Consider the following 22805-nt stretch of genomic DNA (forward strand, 5'->3'; position numbering starts at 1 on the left):
AGGGCCCCTTTACATTACACAGCATCCTGCACCTCTAGACCCCTTTACATTACACAACACCCTGCACCTCAGGACACCTTTACATTACAAAACAGTCTGCACCTCTGGACCCCTTTACATTACATAGCACCCTGCACCTCAGGACACCTTTACATTACAAAACCCCCTGAACCTCAGGGCCCATTACATTGCACAGCACCCTGCACCTCTAAACCCCTTTACATTACACAACACCCTGCACCTCAGGACACCTTTACATTACAAAACCCTCTGCACCTCTGGACCCCTTTGCATTACACAACCCCCTGCACCTGTGGACCCCTTTACATTACACAGCCCCCTGAACCTCTGGACCCCTTTACATTACACAGCACTGTGCACCTCAGGACACCTTTACATTACAAAACCCTATGCACCTTTGGACCCCTTTACATTACACAGCACCCTGCACCTCTGGACCCATTTACATTACACAACCCCCTGAACCTCAGGGCACCTTTACATTACACAGCACCCTGCATCTCTAGACCCCTTTACATTACACAGCACCCTGCACCTCTAGACCCCTTTACATTACACAGCACTGTGCACCTCAGGACACCTTTACATTACAAAACCCTCTGCACCTCCTGGACCCCTTTACATTACACAGCACCCTGCACCTCAGGACCCCTTTACATTACACAACCCCCTGCACCTCAGGACCCCTTTACATTACACAACCCCCTACACTTCAGGACCCCTTTACATTACACAACCCGCTGCACTTCAGGACCCCTTTACATTACACAGCACCCTGAAGCCTTTGGGTTCACACTGGTGTCTTGGAGTTTGTCGCAGTGTTGGGGTATATGCAGTTTTTCTGCATATAATCCTCATTTTTAGCTGCAGTCCCACAGACGTCTATTAGCTGGGGTAATTTTACAGTATTTTCTGAAAGATTCAGTATAGAGGACATTTGGTGCGCTTTCAGAAAATGGTGCAAAAATGTGTAACCTAATAGAAGTCTGTGGGACTGTAGTGAAAATTGAGGCAACTGAACCACGGCGCATCAGTGTGAACCCACCTGAGTCCTGGTGCACATATATGCGATGCAGGAATCGGTGAGATTCCAGTGCAGATTCCTGCATTGCATGTTGCTTGTTGGCTGTTCACACTGCCCTTTGCAAGCTGCTACGGGTGTCAATGTAAAATTAATGACATCCCCCGATCGGTTTGCAAATCGCAGTGAGAACTGTGAAATGGTGCAAGAATCGGATTGCATAGGTGTGAACACCCATCCAATCCAATTCCAGTGCAGACCAAAAAAAAGGGTCCCTCACCATTTTGGTGCAAATGTGATTTCAGCCATACAGTTTGTATGGCTGAATTTGCATCGCACAGACATTGCATGTGATTTGCACAGCAATTCGGTGCGAATCACATGCAATGTCTATGAACACAGTAGTGTAAACCCCGGTAAAGGAACATGATGGGGAGCATGATGGGAATATGATGGGAACATGATGTGAATATGATGGGGACATGATCGAAAGATACTGGAGGACAACAGAGGAAAGAGGGGGAGTGAATGAGATTTGGGAGAGAGAGGGCAGAGTGTGAACACAGGGACAGTACTGATAACTTACTTGGATGTTCTTCCTCACACTGTTTAAATGTCCCCGCCCCCACATTCCTTTCAGAGCAGCTCAGCACACAGGCTGCACGGAGCATGGATGGGACACGCAGGGGAGAGAGGGGGCAGAGCTAAGGCAGACTCTTCCATCTCTGTGGAGGGGAGGGGGGGGGGAATTGTACTCACTCACTGGGCTGTTATAATTAAACAGAGAGTGAGAGCATTGTGACAATGGGTCAGTCTGCCTGAGGTCTCCCTGCTCAGCATTTCACATTGACTGCACTACCAAGCCTGTCCCACTCTCACTGTTTCATACAGGGGAGCTGCCTGACACCCCCCTAATGTGTGGCACCTGGGGCGGACCGCACCCCCCGCCCCCTAGTTAGTACGCCATTGTACTGGTGCATCTCTAATACTGTAGATCCAATATAAGAATGGAGGACACACAGAAAGTTATACTTAACTCTCCTTTATTAGAACTTTAATTTGTGCTTATTTTAAATTAATTTCACATATCAATCGTTTAATAACCAGCAGCCTTTGCTTCTTTTCTCTTATCTGAAAAGGCAAATAAACATCCATTCTCTTGGGATACTGCTTGGACCACATTCAAAGCAAATGAAAAGTTGCTAATTTTATGTCCTTTTTCTTGCAGTCCTTGTTGCACTGCCTGAAACAACGAGAGAAAGTATCAGTTATGAAGGAAATAAATACATTTATCTGCAACTTAAAGCTGAAGTAAACACATGTTAATTAACAACAAAAAAGTCTGCCTATCAGTTTTTTTTTCCCCTGCACAACATTGTACCGTTTTGGTAGGATTCCGTGCTCAGACAAGGAAACTCCCATGTGCATACATGGGAGTTACTTCATCCCAAACAGGCCAACGCATTTGACTTGGTCAGCATTTTCAGAGTTAACACAGGTGAGACCACATGGAAAACGGTATTATGATCAGATGAGACTAACATTTAATTATTTGGCCTCAAAATCAAATATGTCTGGTGGAAATCCAATACAGTTCACCATCCAAATAACACCATTCGTACAGTAAAGCATGGAGGTGATAATATCCTGTTATGAGGGTGTTTATCTGCAGCAGGGACTGGAGAACTTGTCAGGATAAAACAAAATGGATGGGGCAAAATACTATCAAGTTCTTGAGGAAAATCTGCTGCCTTCTACCAGAAAGTTGTCAATGGGAAGAAGATTTACCTTTCTACATGACAATGACCCAAAACACAAAAAAATTACCACACAGTGGTTGAAGGAGTAATAAGAACGTCATTGCAGGGCTTAGTCAGAGCCCAGACTTAAACCCCATTGAAAATCTGTGGAATGACTTGAAGACGGCAGTCCACAAACAGTCACCATCAAACTGAACTTTACCAGAGCAGTTCTTCAAAGAAGAGTGGACAAATATTGCAAAGTCTACATGTGCAAGGTTAGTAGAGACATATCCCAACAGAATAAGACCAGCTTCACACTGGCAGCGCCGGCCATTGGCGCTATTGTGCCGCTTGTTTTTGCGGAGCTTTAGTGCTTTTTTAGGGTCGCTTTTTGGCCACTAGCGGAGCTCTTTTTACAAAAAAATATGGTTAAAAGTTCCATTTTGTGGTGCTTTCAAAACGTTTTTAAGGTCCTTCCCATTCATTGCAATGGGCAGGGTGTTTTGGGATCGCTAAATACAGCGCTCCCAACCCATCCCAAAGATGATGCTTGCAGGACTTTTTATAACAGCCTGCAAGCACACCTCCCCAGTGTGAAAAGACACACTGCAATGAATGCGAGGCGGTTTTCAGGTGCTTTTGCAGGGTCTATTTCTAGGGCTAAAACGCCTGAAAACTGCCCCAGTGTAAAAAGGGTCTGAGGCTGGGTTCACATTGCAGCGATGCAGCGATGCGGGAACGCTGCGTTCCCCCATCACATACCTCCCGGCGGCAGTTCACACTGCACTATGCGAACTGCTGGGAGTGTCAGTGAAACGTTAATGACACCCCCAGATCAGTTCGCATATCGCAGTGCGATCTGCAAACTCGGACAGGAATCGGATCGCATGGTGTGAACACCCATGCGATCTGATTCTGCTGCGGACCAAAAAAAGGGTCCTGTGCGATTTTGGGCCGTGTGCAATGCGAATTCAGCCATACTATCTGTATGGCTGAACTCGCATCGCACAGAGATCAGATGTGATTTGCACTGCAGTGCGGTGCGAATCACATCCGAGTCTCGTAACCGCTGCAGTGTGAACCCAGCCTTAATGCTGTAATTAAAGCAAATGGTGGTTCAACAAAATACTGACACAGGAGGGTCAGTGATTCTGGTTTTGATTTTGTTTTATCTTATTTCTGACATGCTGGTGTTATAATATCCAAGTGAAAGATATAAGCTGCACTAGTCAATATAGCTGGATATCTTCATGTCTGTCTTCATTTTAGACTGCAAAGCAACAAAATTTGATTATTTTAAAGGGGGTGATTCCTTTCTTTACCCACTGTAGATATAGGTGCAGCCTGCTTGGCTGAGCCAGCTCCTAATTTCCTATCAGTCTTTGATACTTCAATTGTGATATAGCCCCCCTGCTATAAGCAGGATAGTCTCATCAGAATAAGTACTGCCTAAATATTTCTACTGGTAACAGTGTCTCTTGTAATAGAGAGGGGAGAGGCAATAAGGCTAGAGTATAAATATTTTGTTGTTCTCTGGCCAACCACTAGGGGTTTTATCGCCAGTATTGCATACTTTTGAAGGGTATACATTTTTGGTTTAACCTTAATGAAGGGGGTCTTTTTCTTCCCAGGCCTAGGCCTGGGGAGGAGTGCTTTCAGTACTGCTATCTTTCTAGGCCTGCTGCTTAGTAAGGGCTGCAAGTTTTTGAAGGTCAGGCCTAGGGATGGGCGAACGGTTTAACCCGAGGAGTTCGGGACCCCGTTAAAGTCTAAGGGACACTAATATGAAAAACCAAAAGTGCTAATTTTAAAGGCTTATATGCAAGTTCTTGTCATAAAAAGTGTTTGGGGACCCGGGTCCTGCCCCAGGGGACATGTATCAATGCAAAAAAAAGTTTTAAAAAGGGACTTTTTTGAGAGCAGTGATTTTAATAATGTTTAAAGTGAAACAATAAAAATTAAATATCCCTTTAACTATCGTGCCTGGGGGATGTCTGTAGTATGCCTGTAAATAAAAATGTTCATGTTCGTGTCCCATAGACTTTAATGGGGTTTGCGTGCTCATCCAAATTTTTTGGCATGTTTGCGAGTTCTGGTGCGAACTGAACCGGGGGTTGTTTGGCTCATCCATAGTCAGGCCTGGGTCAAGGTGTGGAGTTGTCCTGCCAGGAATGGAAGAAGCTACACTGGAGTACCATGTGGAAGAATTTCTGAGGTTTCATGTATAGCTGTAAGCAGCTGGAGCCTCACAAAGAACTGGTAACTCTACTCACCAGCCAAGGTACTGCTAAATTATAGAAATGCCTGACTTGGGTTAATGACCCTTATCTGTACAACTATTGACCATGCCCTTGGTGAAACACTAGCCCATCCTATTTTTTGGTTGTCCCTAATATGCCTCTGGGATCAGAGGGGTGCTACAGTGAGATCTTCCTACCATATTTCCTAAACGGATGTACCAGCATATTCTGTTGTGTTCTCCTTGCATCAGAAAAGAACAAAAACAGGGAGAATGATAGCCCTCCTACAACAGCTACAGCTGCAGGCTATTTCACCAATAGAGTCCCCATGAAGTGTATGGTTGGTTATCACTCCATCATCTACCAATGAGGCTATTGGCTTAATGTTACTGATATAGAGGTAGTGGGTTAACACCACAAAATGCATTTTCACAGATGACACACTCCTGTATTTATCTAACCTGATGACTTCCCTCTCAAACCTAATGACCTTAGTTTCTCATTTTGAGGCCTTGTCAGGATTGGGAATTAGCACAAATATCCAGCGCTGCGCAAACTGTAGGCACTATATAAATCCTGTATAATAATAATAATCTAAAGCCTTTAATGTGTCTTATCTACTGGAGTTCTGTATTCCCTGCAAAACTCCTTTGATTTTATCAGCCATCACTTTGTTCCTCCCTAATTGGGTATATATTACCTAACCACCTCTTCAGATACCTTATACAAGGAAAACTATCATAAATGACTTATACACCTATACATTTAGTTAACTGCCTGGGATAAACACAAGATCTTGTGGTTAGGATTAAAGTCAAGATGACCTTGTTGCTTACATTTCTTTATTATGCTACAGCAGGGGCGCCCTTTTGAAGAGCGAGGGCCACTTAAGCAACTTGGTATCCGGTCGCAGGCCACAATGAGCGGAGCGTTGGATGGCATGTCCGTGTCCACTCTGCATTTGGAGAGCGGACACGGACGCAGCCCACAATACTTTTTAGCAGATCGTATTGGAGGTAGAATACAAGTCGGTTTAAGTCTGCCACTACTTAAAGGTGAATGGAGGGTCCAATTGGTCAGACTGACCGTGTGAAAGGGGTCTAAGGCTGCTTTCACACTGATGCGTGCGGTTTACCCACACCACGTGTGCAACGCAGTGTACCTTTTGGCTTTCCTGCAGTTTGCAATAGCTTTCTATTATATTCTGCAGGTTTGCTGCACTTTCAGAAAGCTCACCAAACTCGCAGGTAATAGTAATCTATGGATCAGTGCAGGTATCCCGCAGGTAAACTGCTCTGCACCTGTGGATCAGTTTAAAAGCAGCTCAGTAACCACTGCAGAAAAGGTATGCCCATATATACACTGTGATTTTAGTAATAAACTGACCTTTAATAACAGTATTCTTTCTATTCTATCCCAGAGCAGGAGGTTGCGGGCCACATGTGGCCCCCGGGCCACTGGTTGGGCACCCCTGTGCTACAGTATTGTCTACAACTATTTTGGCCTGTTTGGTGCATTACAGAAGTGAATACTCCAGTTTGTGTGAAAGGGGATCTCCCATAGAGTATCGCAAAACATTATATAGTCTAATGTCACATCATAGGAAATCTTCTATTTCTGCTGGGATTGCACCCTGTTGGGCCCTGGTTTTCACCCTTCAAACTTATTGGAACATCTTTTAACAGAATCAGGGGTGAAACCATTCGAGCCAAAGCAATCCAAACATCATTTTCACCCAGAGTAGTTTTCTCCTATTTTTTCTTCTTTCTTTTTTTTCTTTTCAATTATTTTATTTATATAAACATAGGACACATTTGAGAACATACATAGGAGAAAAACTTAAGAGTTAAATTTAAACTTAATTAGAACACCGTTTTATAACAATCATACAGAGAGTGATGACTCTAATCAACCAGATACCCTATCTACTGCCTTCCCTGTGGTCTCGGACCCGTCCCACTCAATTTTATACCATTATCCATTAACAAAAAAAAAAAAGGGGGGGGAAGGGGAGGGGAAATAGAGCCAGTTTTCCAAAATCTGCAAATCAAGAATTTTCTTCTTTAATACAATATATATTGTATCTCCCCAACAAGATTTAGCCTAACAAACACCTTTGAGAGCCACAGGAGACCTACAAAGCACAATCCTAATTTTTTTTTTATATACCCTACTCTTGGAAAATATGCTCTAATACCCTCCACTTATGTAATTAAAGAACTATCTTAAATTTTTTATTTATTTATTATTTATATAACTTCCCAGATGACCAAGTGCATATAGGTAACATTGTCTCATAAACACACCTCTATATGTTGAGTGTAGCCGCATCCCATTTGAAGCCCAAGTTATGGGCACAACCAGCATAGAGCCCCACTCCCTAGGCTGTATCACAGCTTCCTCATTCATAATAGTAAAAGATCAGGCTGCCCTGTTGATACATTCCATGGAGCTGCAGCTCTGCCTGATCTTTTACTATTATGGATGAACATTCATAATGGTGACAGATCACTCAGAGCAGTGAGTCCATCAAGGCCGTGTATACACATACCCAGCCTAACTGATGAATCACATAGAGCTGCAGCCCAGTATGAGCTTTCACTATTTATGAATGAGCCATCAGCGATGTTAAACCAGTGCTGTGTATAATAAAGGCCAACAGCACTGATCACTCATTCATAAAACTGAAAGCTCACACGGAGCTACAACATTTGTATCATTAATCAGCCAGGCTGTAGATGTGTAAAAGCAGTCCTGATAGATGCACAGTGGTGCCAGTTGTGTGATCTTTTTTTGTATACGGCAGCGCTGGTCTCTGGAGCAACCCCTGCCACCAGAGCTGTCAATCACAAATCTGTCTCCTTCCTATCAGCATTGTGGAATGGGGGGGGGGCATCTGTTTGACTATGCTACCTAAAAACAAAGGGAGAGATTTGAATGGCACTATACACTTAGTTCTCTGGGGAGTAAAAAAAATTAATAAAAAAAGTTTAATGGCTCTTCTTTAAAAAGAAACAGGCTTTTTAGAGATCCCTTCCAGTGGAAGACAGGTTCAGATTTGGACAGATATGGCCAAAAGTTCAGCCGTCGTTGGAAAAGTTGAGGCAAATTATAAACTTCTTTTAAGTTGATACCGGGTTTCATTGAGAATAGCCATTCTGTCCCCACACACCCATCACACATTGTTTTCAGAGTTGTCAGGTGTTTGGTTCTTTTTTACACATGTGGTGGGAATGCTCAGGGCCATCTTTAAGGCAGGGTAAAAGGGGCAGCTGCCCTGGGCCATGTCATTGTTGTGGGGCCCAAAGCAGCTGCCTCATGCTTGCCAACTATCCCAGTTTAAATTCTCTAGTCCCTTGAAGTTTTAGTCCTGTGCTGTGTCCCGAGATATCAGTGTGAAGTGCTGGTATTAATGTGCCCAGCTCTGCCCTATTGTTGTGTACGGATGACTCACCTGCAGACCCTGTGTTTACATGTAAATAACTGGCTTTCGTAAGTAAATAGCTGTGGGCCACAGCATTGATATGTAAATAAAGGTGGCAGTGATATGTATATCATGCTTCCCTACAGTGAAGAGATAATGTGCTGTAACTTCTAGCAACCAATTAACAAGCGGAAATCATTTGCTCATTTGCTGTAACCTCTAGCAACTAATCAGTGAGCTGTAATGCGTGCTGTGACCTCTAGCAACCAGTCAGTAAGCAGTAATAATATGCTGTAACTGCTGAAAACCAATCACGATCGCTGCCTGGTCTGATACAGTAAACTGATTTTAAGTCTAGCTGCTATTTATTGTATGTCTCAGAGCAGGTGGAGAGTGAAATTGCATGGGAGGGGGCAAGAAAATGTTTGCCCAGGGTCCAATCTATATTAAAGACGGCCCTGGGAATGCCCTAAGGTTAAGGCTGAAAATTTTTGGATCAGAGTGTACCAACTCCTTTATACTGTAGTAAGTATTTCCTTTTGTAAAGAGGCCCTGTTGAACAAGAAACCTGATTACTCAATTACCGCTCAGTTTAAACTCATGACTCATTTACAGCAGCCAAAAGGGTGCACTCTTGAGCATAGAGATCCCCTACTATACCCTTCACAGTGGTCAAAAACTCTAGTAGCTCAGGTAACTTTTTTTTACAAATAACCCACAGCAATCCCAAATGACACATTGGCTAAATTTGACAAAGTGTAGATTCCATTTTATATCTATCTGGAACTCAGGTAAACTCAAAATTTGCAACAAGAAAAAGATGGCTATAAGGAAGGTTAGGAAGAAGGAAGATCTGCAAAATAAGTCCTAAAATAAACACTGTCTACTAGACTCTTAGCTGAATGTGGGCCAAACCATTTACTTTTACTGAAAGCAGCAGTTCTGAAAATGGCCATTTTGACATATAAAAATTATCATAAAATTTTAGAACTTCAAAGAGAATAGGATATTTCAGAAGTGAAAGCTATAACTTTGTGTGCATTACTAGTAGCTATTCATCTCACTCATACACAATTACTAAGACTATCTTACCTTGCTGAAATGTGGCTCAAACTCTAGCTGGTTACGGGCCGTGACATGGAAAACAGGCAACGAAATAGCTTTTTCAAGGTTGTAGCCAAACCACAACTTGTTTATTATAGCCTACAGAATGAAAGATACGTATTATAAACACTTTTTAAATACCAACATTGACATAACATGTTACATGGACTATCCTGGTATTGGTGCCACCAACATCAGGATCACTAAGAGACTTTTTCCCAGTCTGTGTGGCTTTGCTCCCTCACTAGCCAGGTCAGGAAATGAAAGCTCTCCGGTATGACTCTTCCGCTGGCGATGTGTCCATGTGAGATCATCCTTACCTTCATTCCTTTCATCTATAATAGCTACAATTTTTTTTATTCGGTGTTCTCTGGGTTATTAACATTTCTGGATAGGAATGAGGTAAGAGTATTTATGTATTTTTATTTTCAAAGCCTTCAAATTTTTTTCACACAAAGGTGGTCTGTGGAAATAAATTTGTTGCCTTACATTTGCGGTCAGTGAAGAACACCCTTAGCCCTTGTACACACGGTCGGAGATTCAGACGGAATGTGTCTGATCGGACCGTTTTGTTGGATATTCTGACTGTGTGTGGTCTACATCGGACTGTTTCTGTCGGAGTATCCGACGGACCAAGTTTTCTCCGATCATGTGTAGAGAATTCCGATCGGACAAAGTGCCACGCATGCTCAGATCAAATTCCTACACCAAAGCTATTGGCTACTAGCGTGAACATAGTCCCGTCGTAACGAAATAACGTAATCACGTTGGATTTTCCGACAACTTTGTCCGACCGTGTGTATGCAACAGTTTCGGACAAAATCCGACGGATTTGGTTGTCGGAATCTCCGACCGTGTGTACAAGGGCTTATACATTGGTGGGCAGTGGAAGGAAAAATGCTCTCTAATGTTGGTGGACAACAAGAGGAAGAATTCTCCCTTATGTTTGCGGGAAGTGAGCGGAAAAATTCTCCCTTGCTTTGCAGGAAGTGAGAGGAACAATACTTCCTTATGTTGGTGGACATTGAGGGGAACAGTCAGCAAAAACAATGGTATCAGTGTGGATACTTACCCAGCAGAGGAGAAGAAAGGAGATGCTTGCACCTGGGTCACCACTGCATCTGGACCTACAGGAGGCCCGTAGGCTGTTATTGGGGTTGTTCTGCCATTGTTTATTTAAAATCACCAATCTTATGCAAAGATACGGTACATTTTATTGTAATTTATATAAGGGCATTTGCAGTATTGTTATAAACTCAGGACTGTCAGGAAAATTTTTGGGCATTCGTTAGTGCAAGAATTGTATTATTTACAGTACATATATGTTTTCATCTGTTATATTGGAATATCACCATTAGGTGGCACACTTAGCTGCAAAAACACGGCAGGAGTTCTAAACGGCTGGTAACGAAATGTAAGCAAATTTATATGAAAATATCCCAATCCAGCTACCGACATGAAAAGTAAACTGTTTCCAACATTAGATTAAAAGCAAAGGACAACTGGTTTGCAAGAGGCATGAAAGAGGTGGTCAATATCAAGCAAACAGAGGGTTGGTCTCCAAAACCATCTATCACATACATCTATTGCTAATTGCTAACTCTTTTACATCACCAATTTTATAACAATTCACACATTTATTTATGTAATTAGAATAATTAGCACATGCCCCAGGTTTCACAACATCAATGGATTGAATAATGCGATTAGAACAGGGTGGGTTCACAAACATTCACATCTCCCTTCACATTCTTGGACAATCACATCTGCATTGACACATTCAATGCTGGGGGGTTAGTATAATTTGACCAGAAAAGAAGAAACTATAGCTACCAGAAACCAGAGAAGATTAAATCTACAACTACGTACTCAAGCTCATAAATGTATGAATAAAATATGTGAAAAATAAAATATGAATTTTACAGAAATGGCTGACCTTTGCTTATAATGGTAATTACTGTATATTAGTGATATCAATGTTAACAACAAAACAGATTGTGAAAAATGTATGTCAGGGCAATGAAAGAAAAAATTTGAGAAGTGCCCCATGGGATTGTCACCCCTATCACACATGTTTTGTTAAATAAATTTTGACTCTTGGGCTATGATTATCATGATGTACATTGCTCTCTATAGTTGTTTTTGCTGGTTCTTTCTGTTTTGGATTTGAGGTGACAAGCTACCTGCTGTTGCTAGGAGACTAGCCAATGAGTGTAAGACTAAGTTCACACTGCTGTGACCTGAAAGTCCCGCGACTTATGGTGCGACTTTGCCAGGCAACTTCCTGACGTTTTGCTGGCGACTTGGATACTACTTGATGCAACTTGATGGGACTTTGAAGCAACTATGAATCAACGTTGAGGTAACTTTGAAGCAACTTTCAGAGGAATACCTGGGTAATCTTCTTCTATTGTCGGATCCAAATCACATCAATATAGAGGAGGATCTGACTTGGAGGCAACTTCCATTAAAGTCTATGGACACAGGTCAGATAGAAGCCACCTTTAAGTAGTGTCCAGGGGGGATTGAGACATTGTGGTGCTACATTTTCAAGATGTCTACCATGCATTGGCACATTACTCTCCAAGGGACCGCCAGGCAAATGAAGAAGATCATAAGGCTGGTCCAGAGGTGAATGAGTATTGCAACACTGCTGGGACTAGGAGGATATTAGGACTTGTTAAGGAGCAGCAGGGGAGGACCAATGACTGGAAGTGTTAGTGCACAGGCTGAAAGGGAAGGAGCAACCATGCAGGAATATGCAGACCCAGGGGAGCCCACCCTCTGTCAGATGTCCACAGTGCCAAGGATCCTGCCCCTGTGAGCCAGGTAGGCAGGGGGTCTGAAGTTGCTTCCCCAGGCCGGGCAGCCTGATCAACAGGGCCCTCACCATCATCACAGAACCGCTGTTACTTTACTCACCCCCCAGCCTGTGATGATTACAGAAAAAATGTAATAGAGCACCCCTACAAAAGGACAGGGTTTACACTCATTTGTCCCACTGTCTGTTCTTCTGATCTTTGCTCTCTGGCAGAGCAATGGACTTTTCAGATTCAACATGCTTCCAGGTGTGTTGGATGCCTGTGTCCCTTCCTGCACACTGTGGTTCCTTCCACTGGCACCTATGTCTCTCAAGGATACAACAGTGACAATGGGGTTAGCATAAGGAACCACAGTAAAAGGTGAGGGATGCAGCCATCAGATATTCCAGGAACTGCTGAAAGTAAAGAATGTTTAGGCACCTGTGGCTCTTGGACAGAGATATGATAAGAGGAATGAGGGGTGGAGCAGGTGAACAAGTGTGTATAAATAATTTTTCCAGGTGATACTCCTTTTAAATTTTTTACCCACTTGTTGACCTCCTACAGCAGATATACTGCAGCAGAGTCAGGGTCGGATTAACATAGGGGCTATTTTCTCAAGATAGGCCCATTTGCCCAAATAAAAAATAAAAAATCCAAAAAAAAAAAAAGATCGACTTCGAGGATTGTAGCTCGGCGATCAGGAGTCACAGAGACCCCACACTCCAGCACTGGTTAAAATATGGGGCTGCTATCATCTATGGTTCCGGAGATACAGGGCTGCTTGCGCAGCCTGTCAGAAGCTACATACAGAGGGGCCAGTTTAAACACAATCTGGAACACACTGCAGCAGACTGAGAGGATGAACTCACAGTGCTCATAATAATTATTTGTATATTACTTATGATAATTATCCCCTTGCCACCCAGGCCCATTCTGAGACTTCTCTCCTACATGTAAAAATCATCATTTTTTTATGCTAGAAAATTACTCAGAACCCTCAAGCATTATATATTGTTTTAGCAGACACTCTATGGAATAAAATTGTGGTCTTTGCAACTTTTTATGTTACATGACATTTGCGCAGCAATTTTTCAAACTTTTTTTTTTGGAAAGAAAAGTTTCATTCATTAAAAAAACCCACTAAAGTTAGCACTATTTTTTGTTGTGTACTAAGCGATGCTTTACATTTTTTTACAGGTTACACGTTTAGAGTTACAGAGGAGGTCTAGTGCTAGAATTATTGCTCTCGTTATAACGATCGTGGCGTATGTAACCTGTGTGTATCTGGCTCTGATACTAACCAGTGCCTACCCAGGGACTGATTAGTATCTCTCCCCAACCTGTCCCCACACACCCTCTCACCTACTGACCTGTGAATGGGGCAATCACTCCCGCAGTGTTATTGTGTTCTGCCAGTGAATACAATAGTTAGTGTTGCTAACTATAGCTGGCAGCACTGATTGTTTTGGGGAAAACCGGACAGGCTGGTTGTACTCAAGTCGGTTAATAGGTTGACTTGTGTAAAACCAGCTAGCCCATACATAGATCGACTATGGCTGGTCTCTGCTTAATTGGTGTAATTTCAATCCATGTATGGCCCGATTAACCACTACGCAGTCCCTAAACATCCTTCCACAAACCTTTACATTTTTCCTTCCCAGATTACTTCATCCTCCTCTCCCATACATAGTGCCCACTGTCATACTCTCCACACTTCTCTCCTATACATAGTGCCCACTGTCACACCCTCCACACTCCTCTCCTGTACATACTACTCACTGTCATTCCCTCCATACTCCTCTCCTATACATAGTGCCCAGCGTCATACCCTCCCTCCACACCCCTCTCCTGTAATTACTGCTTACTGTCCTACTCTCCACACTTCTCTCCTGTACATAGTGCCCACTGTCATACCCTCCACACTCCTGTACATATTGCTCACTGTTATACCCTCCACACTGTTCTCTTATACATAGTGCCCAATGTCATACCCTCTACACTCCTCTGCTGTGCATACTGCTCACTGTCATACCCTTCACACTCCTCTCCTGTACATAGTGCCTTCTGCCATACCCTCTGCACTCCTCTCATGTACATAGTGCCCACTGTTAGACCCTCCACATTCCTCTCCCTCACCTGCACATACTTCCCACTTTTATACCATCCATACTCCTCCCCTATGCCTCTTACCCACAAAAACTGTTCTTTAAAATTATACTGAATATCCTCAATGTTACCAGCTCTAGAATGGGCACACTTTTGTCAGTTCAACTAAAGGAAATCTCACAGTCCTCATATTTGTTCTGCCCCATTATTAGTATTTATTTAATTTTGTAATTACTATTGTGATGTATAGAGGAACATAGGGGATGTCAGCTACTCTAAATATAGCAATTAGGCACTGCCCAAGGGCCACAGGGTCAGTAGGGGGCCCCATGAGAGGCTTGTGATATTAAAGAAGTAGTAAACTTTTCGAACATTACTACTTTTTAGAGGCCCTGGGGTAGGTTATGCCATAATGTACAAGTATGCCCAGCATATTAGCACATTAGGGTACACTTAAATTGTCAGACTGAGCCCTCCAGTGCTGTGCTGTGATCAATCCGGTGGGGCCTGGGCACTAACATCTTCACCCGGTCTTCCTTCTGGTTTCTGTGCCTTCGGTCACTTGCCTTGGCCAGGCTGCATTGATGTCATTCCCACACATGCTCATGTGCATCTTCTTTCTCTCACCCCCCCCTTTCTCTCTCATCCTCGATCCCTTACCCCTCACACCTCTTTCATCCCCTTTCTCTCTCTCTCATCCTCCCTCTCTCTCTCTTTAATTTAATTTGTTATAACAAAAAATGTTTGCATTTTTATTTACTTATTGTTTATAAAAGGCCCTACCAAAATCCTCAGCACCAGGCCCATGATGTTCTTAATCTGGCCCTGAGCAGAGTGGCCCTTCTGGGTATTCACTGCAGTATATGCCCATCAGCGGGTCCCGGCCACTGGTTTATGACTGGGGCCAGCTGATCGGCTGAGTGAATGACAGAAGAGAGCCCCATGTTGGTAACCAACACAGGGCTCTCTACAATCAGCAGCAATATGGCATTTTTTCCCTTCCTGCAAAGCAGCCAGTCATGTCACCAATGGCCAGTCATTAAATATTATAATAACTAGTAGCCCTGCCTAACTAATTTTATGGTCTGGTAAGCATCTCCTCTATCACTCTCAGATGATTGTTTTCCATTTTTACTAGAGAAAACTGCAGCAAGAGCTATAATATCTTAAATAAAAATTGCTTCAAAGTCCTTTACAGAACTCTTTAGCACTATCAAGCTGTATGTATTAATAAATGATCAAAATTTTCATTTTCCTGATCCTGCTCGTCTGACCTGCCTACTTAAGGCTGTCCAGCTCGCTTCATCTCTGCCTTCACCTTGGTCACATCACAAGAAACCATCGACTGCATTCCTGTTTAAAGACTGGCTTGCTGACATCCCTTCTGGCTCCTTATCCTGCTTGCTGTTCCTCCACTTGGATCCCTGACTTCTGGCCTGGCTGATTACCTGATCTGGTTATTGAACTCTGGCCTGGCTGACTACTTGATCCGGTTACTGGACTCTGGCTATGCTTTGACTACGCTTACTCTATTTACCTTTTTATTTTTTTATTAATAAACAAGTGTGATTTAATTGTACTTTTGTCTCGGTCTGGTTAATGGTTTCTGACAAAGAAAAAAACTAAATGAAAAAAATTAAAACATTGCTTCAGATCATATCATGTGATACCTGAATGCTGATTACTCACTTGATAAGTCACTTGAACAGGAGCCTGTCTAGGGACCTGTCACTTGAACAGTTTTTTCTTTTTTCCTTTTGTCACCTGAACAATCTCTGTGCTCTGGGTCTCTTTCTCTGTCACCTAGAGTAATTTACCTAAATGGCCTCTGCATTTATGGTCTCTCTCTCAATTTGTGTTCTCTCACTTTAACTGTCTCTGTCTATTATTTTCTCTTTGGCCTCTCTCTAAGGGCCGGTTCACACTGCGACGCGAGGCGAGGCGACACGGCTCGCCTCGCCTCGCTCCCGCAAGTCGCCCCCATTCAGTGCTATGGAACCGTTCTGAGAGGAGCGACTCGAGTCGTTCCGACTCAGAAAAAAGGTTCCTGTACTACTTCGGGGCGACTTCGGGGGCGACTTGCATTGACTTCTATGCAGAAGTCCTCTGCAAGTCGCCGCTGAGGTCCGTGCAGGTCGCGGCGAGGCAAGTCGGAGACGCCTCGCCGCGCATCGCTGTGTGAACCGGCCCTTACTGTGTGTCTCTTAATGGAACAGTCTCTTACTAGGTCTCTTACTAGGGGTCTCTCATGTTAATGACCTTTGCTTTCTATTTTCTATCTGGCCTATCTCTCGCTGTGGATTCCCTCACCTAAACAGCATCTGTGCTCTTTCTTTCATGTCTCTAAGATTGGCCATAGACAGATCAAAATTCAATCAAACTTCAACCCTGATCACTAATTTAAACCATTTTCTTTCCTTCAACCCATGAATGGCCTTTGCGATCAGAATTCTTTCAGTTCACTCTAGGGTCTCTCATATGAAGACCAATTGTAGCTGTACAGTCTCTCATGCACCCCTCTGATGAAAAATAATGCATTGTATTGGTTGCATGAATAATTTTCCCTTAAAGAGGGATTCCACCAAAAAAAAAATATTAAAAGCCAGCAGCTATAAATACTACAGCTGCTGACTTTTAATAAATGGACACTCACCTGTCCCGGGTTCCAGCGATGCCGGCAACTGAGGCCGATCGATCGCTCGGCCTTCGGCTGCTGCCGCCACCATTCTAGGTGAGGGAATCAGGAAGTGAAGCGAATCGGCTTCACTTCCCGGTTCCCTACTGCGCATGCGCGAGTTGCGCCGCGCAATAGGAAATCTCCGCGCTGTCCACGGGAGTCTATGCCCGGAAGTGGGTGTAAATACCTGTCTTTGACAGGTATCTCCACCCCCCTCCCCCCTGAAAGGTGTCAATTGTGACCCTGGAGGGGGGGAGGGATCCGATCAGCGGAGGTTCCACTTTAGGGTGGAATCCCGCTTTAAGTCCTGACTTCATACTAGACAGTCCTTATCCAGGTAAAAAGACTTGACATAAACTTAAAAACATTACAATGCAATAAATAATTTTAGAGTGACTGCATGACTATCTTTTTATGTGTGGGCCAATACTATCTACACAGGAGGCTGGCTGGTGCTGTAGCTTTTATTACAGCTGATGTAGCAAAGCACTGGACTGTCCTGCCTATAAACAATGATGGGAGATGTGCAACATACCTTAATAGTAGATGTTCTTATCAGCCAAAGAAAACATCATTTGAAAGTAAGATGACCCATTTTGAAATGATCAGCTAAGCAAGTGTGGTTAGCCTTAAAATATTAATGCATGCGTTTTAGCAATAGACAAAGTAGAAGTACTTACCTGTGTAGTGGCGCTTATGATCCTCACCCCACCAGCACCGCCTATTACCAGTTGAGACTTCTTGTCATGCGACAGAAAAATAGCTGGGGTCATGGATGATGGGGGCTGCTGGCCTGGAGAGACAAGAACAAGCATACTGAGACCATTTGACAAGGACAATTGCATTGACTAAATTCTGAGAGAAATGCTAATCTTATTTTCTTCAATTTGTTGGTTCTAAAACATGAAACAAATACATATTCACATTTAGGTTCCAAATAATACCAAAGGCTCTTTAAGGATAGCACTACCTCGTGGTTACCCTACACATGACAACAGAGGATGTGGAGTGCCTGACTCTGCATACAGGATCTCATTTGTTGTCCTTTTTTCAGAAGACCTTTGAGGTGAACTAGCAATTGCATTCCAAACAACCTGTCATGCTTGATATCATTATTGAACCTCAACACCCACTGGTGCTTGGTGAGTTGCTCCCCTGGCATTGATAATAGTATTTTATCTATGGAGCCTTTCAAGCTGAACCATGATAACCCTCTCAGTACAAATAGTTGGCTTTCCTGGAATATTTATTGGAGGATCCTATCAGTTTTTTCCCGTACAAGAACAGAAAAGAGGCAGTTCATTTATGCTTGCCAAGACTATTTATGAATGTAAAATGACACTGTTAGATTACTATAATTACTTAGTCTTTGTAATGTAAGGTTTTAATTTCTGCCTTTCTAAGTTTGCAATGTTTTGGTGTGTGAATGACAGATGACCTAGCAAGCTTTCTAAGACATTGACAAGATGCAGCCCCACCCCATCCTGGCATCATGCTGATAAGAGCGATCTCTAATCTCCAGTACAAGCACTGGTCAGAAGCATGATTCATCTCTTTCCATTACACAGCCCATAATGATTCACATTTCTTTATTTGAATATTACAGCATCTATCCTAAATCAGCAGCTACATCAGGACACAATGTGCAGTATGCATAGCTGCAGAAAGTCTTTCAGATATAGCAACATGGCTCCAACGTAAATCATGAAATACTACATTTCCATAAATGGGATCAGTAATGGTATTTGGCCAATTGTATTTCCTGTGACTGTTAACACATTTATATTTTTGTCTTTTTTTTTTTAATTTTAGAAATATATTTTAGAAATACATTTTAAATACTGCTTTCTTGTCCTGCTCTCTTAAGCTGACCATACATGGATTGAAATTCGACCAGTTCAGCGGGGACCCAATTTTAATTAATGTATAGGTGATATGGTTGTACAGAAGTCAATCTACTGATCGGCTTCTGTACAACTGTCCTGTTGGATATTGCCTGCTCTATCAACGCTGCAGGCTATTGCCTGCAGCGGTGATCGGTGTATTCTGACAGCACAGAAGTCTCTCCACTGTCAGAATATTACAGCTCAGCAGGGAAGATTCTCTCATCCACACTAACACGTCATACACACGATCAAACTTTCCGACAACAAAACCGTGGAATTTTGTCCGAAGGGTGTTGGCACAAACTTGTCTTGCATACACATGGTCACACAAATGTTGGCCAACAATTATGAATGTAGTGACATACTAGACATACTACGTGTTTTTTCAGCTCTTTAGCGCCCCCCTTTGGGCTCCTTCTGCTAATTTTGTGTTAGTAGAAGTTTGGTGAGCGTTGGTTCATGTTTTTCATTTAGCGCTTTTCAGTTAGTTTCTGAACAGCCCATTCGTCAACCAGACATGTTGCGGAATCAGAGGAGATAACATGATATTTATCATTGGCCTTGGAGTTATTGCTTTGACGTTTTTTTTTTTTTTTGGTTGAATAATGATTTGATTTGGTATATTTTCTATATTTTTGGATGCATAGAATGCACTTTTTGGTTAAGTTCTATTGGCAGATAGCATGTCTGTTTTTTTTTGTTTTTTTAACTGCACAATTAAAAAATTGTGTAAAATAATACTTGGCTATGTGTTTTACTTCAAATGACAGCTTGGGATTAGGCAGTTACATAAAAAAAAAAAATACAATGTAAAATTGACAAGGGACACCAGCACAGTTGTATCTTTGATTTTTATAAACTACAGGATAATGGTGTTTTGGTAACTTGCTCAAATAAAAAAAATAAAAACATAATAATATTATTCTTGATATCACTAGAAAAAAAAAGCCTTTAAAAAATTTGTTTGCCATAACTCCATCAGTATCACCAGCAAATCAGCTTCCTTATTATCCCATTAAAGAAGAAGAGAAAGTGCACTGCATTTGGAGATTTCAGATTTTGCCACGTCACAAATGTTAATTCTCCATTACGAACGCTAGTTTACAAGACCGGCTGCTTCTGTTTCCGAGCATGCGTGTTTGTACTTTGGACTTTTATCCGATGGACTTGTGTACGCACGCTCGGAAAGTCCAACAACACACATTTGTTGGTGGAAAATTTGAGAGCATGCTAGCCAACATTTGTTGGTGGAAAGTCCAACAACAAATGTTCAATGGAGCATACACACGGTCGGACTTTCCGCCAACAAGCTCACATTCAACATTTCCCATCGGAAAATCTGATCATGTGTATGCGGCATAAGTGTGTGGATGGGGGATTTGAGTCAGCTTTTTTCATTCAAACTGATGGTTCAATGAAAATATCTCACTCATCTATGTGCTACCTTAGCTTGCAGGGCATTCTGGCCTTTACAATAAGACAGACCAGCAATAGAGGCACACAGAGGGTCTCCATGAAAAGAGGTACATTTGCAAGCAAAGGTTTTGTTAGGGTTAATGTTAGGATTAATGTAAGGGTAGGGTGCAGCTCTCAATGCAGAAAATTACTAGTGCCGATCTTTACCCATTGAAGCACTCTGAAGGCCCTGCTGAACACAGCAACATTGATTGCACGTGCATGGTGATAGAAGGTGATCATTGATCAAGCTCCTCCTCAATGAGCTATGTGTTTTCAGTCTAAATAGCTGATGGTGGAGATAGGTATGACTATTTACGGATAGCACTACCATGGTACAGTAAAACCTTGGTTTGAGAGTAACTTGGTTTGAGAGCGTTTTGCAAGATCAGCACAATTTTTTAATAATTCTTGACTTGATATACAAGTAGCGTCACATCACTACTGAGTATAAAAGAGAAGAGAGGCGCCTCTAAGTGTAGCAGTATAGTTACATTTAATGAAGGTACAAGATTTAGCAACTTACATGGTTGATGATTAAAACGGACGCATGTAAGTATGCAAGCATCTGAAGTAAAGCTGTTCACACTGCCATTGACATCATCCCTTCCACACTCCACTCCACGAGCAGTCCATTCGCTCTACTGCAGGGTAGTCTCCCCTGTCACAATTTGAGACTGACAGCGGTGAGAGCCGGCAGTGTGGAGGATGGTCTATGTGGACAGCTAAATTTTGTACCTTCTTTAAATGTAACCATATTGTTACACTTAGAGGCACCTCTCTTCTCTTTTATACTCTGTAGCTCCTGCTGGATTTTGCTTCTAATCCCCTTGTGGAGGCTTCCATTTGTGGATGGACATTTTATGGTTACACAACCTATCACATTGCTATGTGATTTTTATATGGACTTTAAACTGAAGGACTTATGAATACAGTAAATGGTTGTGGAACCAATCATTTGAGTTTCTTTTTTATTTCTTATGGGGAAATTCGCTTTGATATACAAGCGCTTTGGATTACAAGCATGTTTCTGGAAAAAATGATGCTCGCAATCCAAGGTTTTACTGTAATCAGGTCAGCACTGCTGTGACCATTCCTTGTAAAGAAGGCAGCTACCTGCATAACTGTCACTCTCAAATCTTGCAAGTCTTGCAGATACCAGAATTTCACTCTGTAGACAGGACGTGTGGTTGATTTATTAGATTGCTGAATGCTGAAACTGCTAATAATGTTTTTCTGATGTTGGAACCACAATAAAGCTTGTTGAAACGAATTATGCTCACAATCCAAGGTTTTACTGTATCTACATCTAAGTAGCTACATGGGCAGCATGGTAACAAAACTACAGTTATGTCACTGCAAAATCAAAGAGTATTGACACCATACAAATAAAGTGCCTATTCAGTGGTTCGACTGGCATGGTTAATTGGCATTTACAAATTGTTCCATGGGGTACTTAAGAGAAAAAAAATCCTGGACCAGCTGGCACAGGCAGCCTACATCACATATGTGATTTAATAGTTTGACTGTGGTTCTATTTCAACAAAAAGTTCAGAGACGCTTTAGGGTGCTTCCGGTCCACATGGAAGAATGCCTTAAATAGCACTCGTAGTAGAAAGGTCTTTGCAGCTGTAGGAGTCTTAAAAGACCCAAGGCCTTGAAAAACAGACGGATCTTCCAGCTGCAGGCTAGAACAAACCACATCAATAAGTAAAAAAAAAAATCTATAAACATAATAAATATAGGTGATTGAAGGAGACTGTTGTCCCTCAAAAATAGTATCTTCAGAGATAAACAGACTGGCTAACCTACCTAATTAGAACACAGTTACAATGTTTGTTCACTAAATTATTTTATTCTTTACAGTACACAGTTGAATAATAATAAATAATAATTAAATAATGAATCACATTAGTAGTAATACTCATTATGTAGGAAGAAGACTGATTCTTTTGATTGTCATGGGCGTTCTTTCTAAGAACAGCTTGATGTCTGCTGCATAGAGCAAACTTCCAGTGAAGTTTCCTATTTACACAAGTAATTTTAGCAACTAACAGGCCAGGTTTGCAGGATAACTGAAATACATCACAGCTGATATCAATTGCTGCTCAGTGATTGCAGTATTCTGGTCTGCATCTCCCCAAGGTGATACTTAACCACTTTCAGACCGGACCATTTTGCTGGTAAATGACCAGAGGTCTTTTTACACTTTGGCACTGCGCTGCTTTAACTGGTAATTGCGCGGTCATGCAATGTTGTACCCAAACAAAATTTGCGTCCTTTTCTTCCCACAAATAGAGCTTTCTTTTGATGGTATTTGATTGC

The 22805-nt window shown here is 42.2% G+C and overlaps 1 protein-coding gene across 2 annotated transcripts in view; it reads right to left on the reverse strand.

Annotated features, from left to right (window-relative positions):
• Nucleotides 1-2068: 2068 nt before the first annotated feature.
• The window catches only part of GGT5 (gamma-glutamyltransferase 5), a 93633-nt gene continuing 72896 nt past the window's right edge, over nucleotides 2069-22805 (reverse strand). For both annotated transcript variants that reach the window (XM_077461554.1, XM_077461555.1), the window contains 3 exons: nucleotides 17820-17932; nucleotides 9541-9651; nucleotides 2069-2285 (listed from right to left, as the gene is read on the reverse strand). In XM_077461554.1, coding sequence (XP_077317680.1) covers nucleotides 2139-2285; nucleotides 9541-9651; nucleotides 17820-17932 — 371 coding nt within the window. In that variant the 3' untranslated portion in view covers nucleotides 2069-2138. The remainder of the gene's footprint in view (nucleotides 2286-9540; nucleotides 9652-17819; nucleotides 17933-22805) is intronic.

This window comes from Lithobates pipiens, unplaced genomic scaffold (assembly GCF_037356315.1).
Source record: "Lithobates pipiens isolate NorthernLeopardFrog02 unplaced genomic scaffold, aLitPip1_a1.2 Scaffold_3, whole genome shotgun sequence".
NCBI classification, from domain to species: domain Eukaryota; kingdom Metazoa; phylum Chordata; class Amphibia; order Anura; family Ranidae; genus Lithobates; species Lithobates pipiens.